The 10,067-nt window shown below is 43.3% G+C and overlaps 1 protein-coding gene across 2 annotated transcripts in view; it reads left to right on the top strand.

The window, feature by feature from the left end:
• The first annotated feature begins 280 nt into the window (after positions 1 to 280).
• LOC125484442 overlaps positions 281 to 10,067 on the top strand; it is a 21,256-nt gene continuing 11,469 nt past the window's right edge. The window contains exons 1-3 of one of the 2 annotated variants that reach the window (XM_048603224.1): positions 490 to 749; positions 3,758 to 3,830; positions 6,960 to 7,005. In XM_048603224.1, coding sequence (XP_048459181.1) covers positions 626 to 749; positions 3,758 to 3,830; positions 6,960 to 7,005 — 243 coding nt within the window. In that variant the 5' untranslated portion in view covers positions 490 to 625. Of the gene's footprint in view, positions 1,172 to 3,757; positions 4,885 to 6,959; positions 7,006 to 10,067 lie in introns of those variants that run through there. The other variant, XR_007263274.1, reaches the window with a different exon arrangement.

Here is a 10,067-nt window from a genome sequence, read left to right as displayed (position 1 = left end):
TAGCTGTGATACTGTAGTGAGGAGAACCATAATGCACTTAAAAGTTGCTGTAAATATTCCGCAAAAGCGGAGGATTACAATCACAATTTGTCCTAGCCCAGGAAATTGTTCCGAGCAGCAGAGGACATTGCGAGGATTGAAAGGAGGGCTAAATATTAAAGTTTTCTGTTTCCCCTCGTAGTCTGCTAGTCTCTCCGCACCCACCCCAAAAGGCGGGCATCATTTAAGGATTTAAAAAATTTATATGTAAAACACAACACTGATGGTAGAGCAAGCCTTCCTTTGATAACAAACAAAACACTGGTGCCTTATAGGCGGTTATGCCTTTTAATTCCTCGATTCAGGTAAAGTCAGTGTTTCAGTTTGGATGCTATGGCAACCGAGCATTCTAAGCCTGTCACCGGAATATGTTACAGTGGACATTAATTCATCAAAATGCTTAACATACTGCGGGGGGGAGGCACATGATTTTTGAACAGCCAATAAGCTACTGCTGAGTACATTTCCTTGATAAATCCAGGCCTCAGCAGCACTCTTGTGTGAAATAGCCATGTGTACGTTTCTTCCTTTTGGAGATTGCAGATAAACCTCTCTCTGCCTCTGTGCAACCTCTAAATTATCGGTGATGGTCAGGAACGAGTTCTCCTTGAAGCAGAAAGTAGAGCTGATTCCCCAAAGCGAAAGCAAGAGCCAGAGTCAGCGGAAATCCTGCAAACCTACGAAGGCAACCGGGACACGGCTCGGAAAAGGTTGTGTGTTCGCATGGTTACCTCAGCCTGGTTCTGTACCGCTGGTTGCAGCAAGTCCGAGCCCAGGGGCTAGCGGTCAATAAATAGGCCCGTCATTCTGAAAGCAGCGCTGCACTTCGCCAAAGAGCTGGGCATCCCGCACTTTAAGGCTTCCAACAGCTGGCTCCGAAGTTTCCGCAGCCGCAACAACATCGGCTTTGAACGCTTTGGCGACCAGAGCACTGGGATCCGGCGAGCCACACCTTGTCCTGCAGCAATGCCGTCTAGAGGCGCTTTTAAACATTTTCAGTTCCGCTCTGATTGAGCGAGCAGGATTTTCCTGACTCTCTGAATGAATTGCAGCCCGCCGTCCTGAGCTTGAACAGGGCATTTGTTGGTTATAAAGAGCTGCCAGCAGGGTAAAGGGCGAGTTAACCTTTCAGGTGGGCACCCTCCACCTGAACACTAACTTGTTATTTGCACAGATGCTGCTGGACATAGACTCCCTGCAAGTGTGGAAGCAGGCCATTCAGTCCACATTGACACTCCAAAGAGCAGCCCATCCAGACCCACCCCACTACCTTATCCCTGTAACCCTTCATTTCCCATGGCTAACCCACCTAAGCCTGCATATCCCTGACACTACAGGCAATTTAGCATGGCCAGTCCACCTAACCTGCACATCTTTGGACTATGGGATGAAACTCATGCAGACACAGGGAGAATGTGAAAACTCCAGACAGACAGTTACCCGAGGCTGGAATCGAACCCAGGTCTCTGGCACTGTGAGGCAGCAGTGCTGACCACTGAGCTGTTGTGCCAATGTAGGAACAGCTGTAAAGCCATTTAAACCCATCAAGCCTGCTGCGCCATTCCAAAAGACCATGACTGATGTTGTTATGGTCTCCTCTCTGTCTCCTGTCTGCCAATACTACACCACCCAACCAATATTCCCTTGTTTATTAAAACTCTATCCACTGTACATTCAGCTTTGACAAATTCAGTGATCCAGCCTCCAGTGCCTTCTGATGTGGAGGTACCAGTGTCGGACTGGGATGGACAAAGTCGGGGTCACACGACACCAGGTTATAGTCCAACAGGTTTATTTGAAAACACAGCCTTTTGAGCACTGCTCCTTCATCTGTTGGACTATAACCTGGTGTCGTGCGACTTCTGACAGTGCCTCCTGAGGAAGAGAATTCTTTAGACTCTCTTAGAGAAGCTAAACAAATCCTCTTTGAGGGTTGCATATTTTAGGACGGTGGCCCAGTGGTTAGCACTGCTGCCTCACAACATCAGGGACCCGGGTTCAGTTCCACCCTCAGGCAACTGTCTAGGGGGAGGTCGCACATTCTCCCCATCCTCTGCATGGGTTTCCACTGGGTGCTTCGGTTTCATCCCACAGTCCAAAGTTGTGTAGGTTAGGTGGATTGGCCATGCTAAATTGTTCATAGTGTCCTGGGATATGCAGGCTAGGTGGATTAGCCATGGGAAATGAAGGGTTATAGGGCAGGAGGTTGGGTCTGTGTGAGATGTTCTTTTGCCTCGATGGACTGAATGGCCTGATTCCACACTGATGGGATTCTACGATTTCCAGGATATTTTGTTTTAGTAGCAGATTTCCAATATCTGCTCCCCTTTGCTTTTTGTTTGTAAAGGGCTGTTAGTGTTTTGCTTTCTATTATATTGTATAGCAGAAGTCTCAGTGTGGCATCTTGTTGGATTTGTACACTTGCTCTGCTTTCTGCAATCTCCAGTGTATGTGTACAATGCACAGTGTAAGAGTGCTGACTTTAGTTTCAGAAGATGCTCATGAAAGGAAGAATTTGGAGGCAGGTGTGATTGTACCTACTTTGGGCTCTTCTTTGAGATACATTTCCAAGAAAAGAACATACACTAAGGAATAGGTTGTTGAGGTTATCTTCTATGTTAGGGAATGGTTTATTTCATGACTGCCAAAGAGAAAGAAAGTAGACATTGTTGCTAGATATATTCCTTGCATTGTGTCCTTGACACCTCTTGTAGGTGTTTCTATGGTCTGGTATGAATCAATGCAAACATTTCCCTCTCCGTTTATATGTGATAAGCCTAAAGGGTTCAATATGTTTGAGCACAGCAATGTAGTGATTATGTTACTAGGCCTGCAATCGAGAGGGCCAGGCTGATGAGCTGGAGACATGAGTTCAAATCCTATCACTGGGAAAGGAAAAATGAATAAATTAAATGAATATGTAATGAAGAAGCAGCATCACTGATTATTGCCAGTTTGTCATAAAAACCCATCTCATTCACTAATGTTCTTTCAGGAAAGATCTTGCTGCCTAAATGTGGCTGATATTTAACCGCCACCTGAAATTGCTCGGCAAGTTCCTCCATTCCATTCCAGAGCATGGTTCACTACCAGTTCCTGAAGGCAATCAGGAATGTGTACTAAATGCTGCTGCCATGTACCATGAGTAATATTTCTTAAAAGGTGATCCTTTACCACATGGTCACCATCTATTTTGTTGTTTGCGTTGCTTTGGAAATGAGCTTTCGTTAAGATTGTAAGACATGGGAACTGAAGTCATCTATTGGTCCTATCGAGCTTGCTTCAGCATTCAATTAAATCATGGCTGATTTAATAGTCTTCACCTCCATGTTCCTGCCTTATCACCATAACCCTTGATTTCCTTTCTGTTTTAAAAATCAATCCATCCCAGTTTGAATATTCTTAATGACCTTGTGTTGACTGCTCTCTGTGATAAAGAATTCAACAGATTCACTGCTCCCACAGAATATATTTCTATTCATCTCTGTCTCAAACGGATGACCTCTTACTCTGAGATTATGCTCTCTGGTATTAAGTTCTTCCACAAGTGGGAATAACCTCTTGTCAAGTCCCCAAAAAATCCTTCATGCTTCAATAAATTCATAAAAGATATCCTCCTCATCATCCCTCAGTTCCCTTGCACCAGGTCTGGATTGACTGTTCTTTCCATTTTTGTCTCCATTGTGATTGATTTACTTCATTTTTGTTCTTTTCACAGACGTTTCAGGCAAAGTTGTCAGGACGTACCAGCTATTCTCCTGTGGTGCTGCCCTCATCTTCTCTGAATGCAGGTTCTCCTGTTTGGGTTGGGTCAGAAAACGAGGCAGTGCCTGGCCCGGCTGATCTCGCTGTGGCATCTGCTGAATGGTCTGCTACCTCAGCATCCAGCAACTGTCAGAGCATGGGAAAGGATTTGTATTCACCATCCAATGCTGTATCCACATCAACCAGCTCCAACTGCCAAAGCTCTGTCCATGAGCTCCCACAATGATTCTTAATCTTGGCATGTTCCTAAATGATCCTTGGAATTAGGGATAAGCAATAAATGACAGTGCCATCCACATCCCATGAGTGAATTTTTAGAAAGTCATACACCTCAACAACAACTTACTATTAACAGAGCATCTTTAACAGCGTAAAACATCCCAAGTTCTTGTGTTCAAGGCACTTCACAGGAGTGCTGTCAAACAAAGTTTAATGCTGAGCCATATTTGGAGATATTAGATGATTGAAATCTTGGTCAGAGAGGTAGTTAAAATGGAGCATTAGAGAGAGAGTGTGACAGTTTTGACAAGGGAATTCTAGAGCTTAGGGCTTTAGTAACTGCTGGAATGATGAGCTATGGAGGTGCGCAATAAGGCAGAAATAGAGGGACACACTGATGCCAGAGGGTGGTAGGATTGGAGGAGAATAGAGAGGCAAGGAGGGCCAAGGCCCTGGAAGGATTTGAAAAGATGGATGGTGATTTTAAAACTGAGGAGTTGCTGGGCTCTGAGCCACTAAATCAGTGGGCATGTGTGTGGTGGGTCATTAGGACAGGGATAGGAAACCAACCATAAGAACATTGTCAAATCCAGAGGTCACTGAATTGTGAACATATTGAATTGCATAATGACTGTCAGTCTCATTGAAGGTCTTGTGCCATGAACGTAGATATCATATCTGCCTGAATGGTCGAATAGTATTTACAGAGAAGCAGGACATAGCTGTTAACTAACCATGACTGATTATTCAACCTTTATTATCTGTCTTCCTATCTTTGCAATAAGATTTGGGCAGCACTGTGGCTCAATGGTTAGCACTGCTGCCTCAAAGCGCCAGGGACCCGGGTTCAATTCCACCCTCGTGCGACTGTCTGTGTGGAGTTTGTAAATTCTCCCTATGTCTGCATGGGTTTCCTCTGGGAGCTCTGGTTTCCACAGTCCAAAGATGTGCAGGTTAGGTGGGTTGGCTATGCTAAATTGCCCATAGTGTCCAAGGGTGTGTAATTAGGTGGATTAGATATGGAAAATGCCAAGGTATAGGGTAAAGCGTGGGAGAATGGGTCTGGGTGGGATGCTCTTTGGATGGGTGGTGTGGACTTGGTGGGCCGAATGGCCTGTTTCCACACTGTAGGGATTCTACGATTTCAAGCAAACAGCCAAATAAGATTTCTGAAGAAGGGTCTAGGCCCGAAACGCCAGCCCTCCTGCTCCTCCTTCCTGCTGCTTGGCGTGCTGTGTTCATCCAGCTCTACACCTTGTTATCTTAGCCAAATAAGATCTCCACCAAACCACTGATCTGAGAAAAAGGATCAAAAGGAGAAATAGGAATTGAAATGACAAGTACTTTGAAATTATCAGCAGGGGACATCAGGGTAATTGACTTTCTGGTATGGAAAATAAGCAACAGGTTGCATCCAATTAAAATGCATCACACAAATCCAAATGCATAAGAAATTGATAATCTCAGAATCAAGAGAATGATAATCACATGCTCTGCAACAATAGGCACTGCCTTGCTAACCTGTCTGAACCATGTAACCTGTTACATGGGCTATTTCTGTGGCTGTGATTTTCTTGCAGCTCCTTATCCTGGTTTATGTGGTCGAAGAATAGAATTGCCTCCGATGTTTAAATTTTATTTTTAATGTGCTGCCCATTGTCTTCTCGTTCTGTCCTCCTTTCCTCAGACCGCGAACTCATTTGGTGTAAACTCGTGTTGCCTTTTAGCCTGATAGTTCCTTACCTGGGTATGACCTTGGCCAGTATGTTCAACCCTAGGCTCAAGGAGTGGGTGTGTGTAATTAACTCACAACCGAACCAAATTGTCCTTCTAACATGTAGGTGCACACCACAACAGCACTGGTCCACACTGCTCCAATCGAATCAATCTGCCCTTGTTATGTAGTGGTAATGACACTACCTCTGAACCAGAAGGCCCATGTTCAAGTCCTACCTGCTCGAAAGGTGTGCCTGAACAGGTTAATTTAAAAATACCTATGCACATACATACAGTTGTCAGAGGCATCATCCTGACAGTGAATGTACTCACTGTACATGACAAGATGTGGAGATGAACATTTTAATAAAAAGACACAGTCTTGAGTTTTACTTTGCCAATAGTTTTGAATTTAAATAAAAGCACAACTACACTAAGTAAAGCAGAATTTCAATAGCTTACAGTTCTACAATGTTTATTGTGTACAGTGAGGTCTTATGAGTGCTTTGGATAGCAGTGGATAATTGTCTAAGTGGAGAAGGGGCAAGGGAGGAATGTTAGGATGAAGAAAAAATCCCTTCAAAGGGAAAGGTCTTTATTGTACTTTTGAAGGCAGGGACGAAGGTAGAAAGACAGCAATGCATAAGTAGGGAATGATTGAAGGAATGACTAACATGGAGTGGAGGGATAAAAGAGTGCAAAATAAAGTGGCATTGCTGACTGGAGGGTGTGTGCAGATGCAAGGCTGAAGGAAGTCACTTGACTTCATTTAATAGGGGACAGTTTAAAAATGCTAGCTTCATAATCTGTTCGAAAATTTAACATTCCAACGGCGCAGTTGTAGCTGTGCAGAGGTAGGTTGATTATCATTCTGACTCTGCTTCCATTTGGAGGAAATTCTCATTTCCTCCTTAATGACCCAGAGCTTATCTTCTATAAAGTCACATCTCATTTGCCTGTGGTGCTGTGTTATTTGGCTAACACTGTTACTTTACTGCTTTCTATTGATAAGTAACATTTTGCTTTTTATATGGAAGGAGGGTAGGGCGATGAGAGAATATCATTCCAGAATTGCTGTATATCCTTTCCTCTAATTGGCTAAAACTTGCCTTTGTTGTTGGATTGTAAAGCTGCATTGGGTAATCTAATGGCTTTCCCATTCAACAATCGATTGAAGTGAGGTAATAATATTGAAATTAATCTTTTCTGATTCCTTCCAGTGATTCAAATGATTATCACAAGAGTATTTCACAGCTAAAAACACTGGTAAGTTTACAAACCATTACTGTGTATCTTCCTTGCATTGTATTTGGGAAGTATAGCGTAATTGTGTAAGAGCAGGTCTGAAAACTGGACTTTAAGGACAGGCAAAAATTGTGACTGTGAAACGATCCTAAATAGAGAAATGTGGTTTTATTCCTTAAATTGTGAATTGCCTTTTTTTTTGATTTTTTGCTCATCACGTAGAAAAAGGTAGTGTGTGATATTGATACTTATTGCCTTGTTAGTGATTCGCTTTCTCACCTGTGGCACCAGCTAAAACAACTTGGTTGTTGATGACTTTAAGTCATGACTGATCCCCACCTCGACTGCTGTTAATCATCAATTTCACAAAAGTGAAAACTTGCAATTATATAACACCTTCCACATAGTAAAACAACTTTTAAGTTCTTGTTTCCTTTTAAAAGAGGCAGGTCCCAGGAGTGCTCCCAACAAAATTTAACGTCGGACCAGGTTTTGAGATTTTAGACAGGTGTTTGAAATCCTGGCCAAAGAGATGGTTTTTAAGGAATACTAAATAGAAAGACAGAATTCTGGCAAGGGAATTCTAGAGCTTAGCGCCTTAGCAACTGCTGGAGTTCAAAAAAAGAATGCAAAATAAAGTCAAAAGAAAAAAGAACAAAAGAGAAGTGTGGCACAGGAACAGGCCCTTCAGCCCTCCAAGCCTGTGCTGATCGTTATGTCCTGACTAAACTAAAAAGCAAACCTTCTGCCCTTATTCGGTCCATATCCCTCTATTCCCCCCACTATTCATGTAACCATCCAGATACCTTTTAAATGTCGCCAACATGCCTGCTTCCACCACCTCTGGCAGTGCATTCCAGGCTCCTACCACTCTCTGCATGAAAAACCTCCCTCGCACATCTCCCTTAAACTTTTGCCCACTCACCTTCAACCTGTGTCCCCTTGTAATTGAAACTTCAACCCTGGGAAAAAGCCTCTGACTATCCACCCTATCTATGCCTCTCATATTTTGAAGACTTCTATCAGGTCTCCTCTCAGCCGCCGTTTTTCCAGTGAAAACAATCCTAGTCTTTTTAATCTTTTCTCATAGCCAATGCCCTGGAGATCAGCCAACATCGTGGTGAACCTTCTCTGCACTCTCTCCATAGCTTCCATGTCCATGTGTGGTGACCAAAACTGCGCACAATACTCCAAATGCAGCCTAACACGGGTTTTATATAGCTGCAACATGTTTTGCCAACTCTCGTACTCCATGCCCTGGTCGATGAAAGCAAGCATGCCATATGTCTTCTTAATCACTTTGACCACTTGTGTTGCCACTTTTAGGGAACTGTGGACCTGTACACCTAGATCCAACTGAATATTAATATTCCTAAGGATGCTGCCATTTACATTGTAATTCACACCTAGATTTGATCCTCCAAAATGCATCACCTTACATTTGTCTGGATTAATCTCCATCTACCATTTCTGTGCCCAAGTCTCCAATCTATCTATATCCTGTTGTATCCTTTCACAGTCATCGGCACTATTAGCAACTCCACCAATCTTCGTGTCATCTGCAAACTTACTAATCAGACCATCCACATTTTCCTCCAGATCATCTGTATATACTACAAACAACAGAGGACCCAAGACTAATCCCTGTGGAACACCACTAGCTACCAGTCTCCATTCTGAAAAACACTCTTCCACCACTACCTCTGTCTCCTATGACCAAGCCAGTTTTGTATCCATCTAGCCAGCCCACCCTGAATCCCATGTGATTTTAGTTTTTGTACCAATCTGCCATGTGGGACTTTATCAAATGCCTTGTGAAAGTCCATAAAAACTACTTCCACAGCCTTTCACTCACCAATTATCTTTGTCACCTCTTCAAAAAATTCAATCAGGTTGGTGAGACATGATCTTCCCTGTACAAAACCATGCTGCCTGTCACTAATTAGTCCATTTTCTTCCAAATGTGCATATATCCTGTCTCTCAGTATCTTCTCCAAGAGCTTCCCCATCACAGACATCAGGCTCACCAGCCTATAATTTCCTGAATTATCCCTGCTTTCTTTCTTAAACAAGGGAACAACATTGGCTAATCTCCAGTCCTCTGGAACCTCGCCTTGGTCAAAGAGAATGTGAAGATATCTGCTAATACCCCAACTATTTCTTCCCTTGCTTCTTCCATAACCTGGGATAGATCCCATCTGGCCCTGGGGTCTTGTCTACCTTAATGCAATTTAGAATATCCAAAACTTCCTCCTTTAATATATTGACATTCTCTGGAGTATTCACACACTCATCCCTGACCTGAACATTAATCATGTTCTTCGCCTTGGTGAATACTGATACAAAGTATTCATTAAGGATCTCTCCCACTTCCTGTGGCTCCACGCATAACTTTCCTCCTTTGTCCTTGAGGGGGCCTACTTGCTACCTTCTTTCTTCTAATCAATGCATAAAAAGCCTTGGGATTCTCCTTGACCCTGTTTGCTAAAGACATTTCATGGCCCCTTTTAGCCTTCCTAATTCTGCGTTTAAGTTCCTTTCTAATTTCTCTATACTCCTCAAGGGCTTCATCAGTTTGTAGCTGCCTAGACCTATTGTATGCTTCCTTTTTCCTTCTGACTAAGTTTACAATTTCACTTGTTATCCATGGTTCCTGGATCCTGCTGTTGCTATCCTTCAGTTTTCCGGGTCATGCATGTCCTGCACTTTAATCAACTGGTCTTTAAAAGCTAGATTTGCCAGACGTAGATTTGCCCTTAAATAACTGCTCCCAATCCACATTCCCCAGTTTTTGTCTAATTTGGATGTAATTGCCCAATTAAACACCCTCACCCAAGGACCACTCTTGTCCTTGTCCATGACTACTCGAAATCTTATGGAGTTATGGTCACTAAGCCCGAAATGTTCTCCTACCGATACATAGATCACCTGTCCTGGCTCATTCCCTAATATCAAGTTGAGTATGGCCTCCTCTCTGGCTGGATTGTCAGCATACTGTCTCAAAATGCCCTCCGGGACACATCTAACAAATTGCTCTCCATCCGAGCCCGTGGCTCTAAGGGAGTCCCAGTCAATAAGAGGAA

The sequence above is a fragment of the Rhincodon typus genome, chromosome 11 (genome assembly GCF_021869965.1).
Source record: "Rhincodon typus isolate 14 chromosome 11, sRhiTyp1.1, whole genome shotgun sequence".
NCBI lineage: Eukaryota > Metazoa > Chordata > Chondrichthyes > Orectolobiformes > Rhincodontidae > Rhincodon > Rhincodon typus.
Note: the sequence above shows the minus strand (reverse complement) of the source record. Positions and strands in the feature narration are given on the sequence as shown.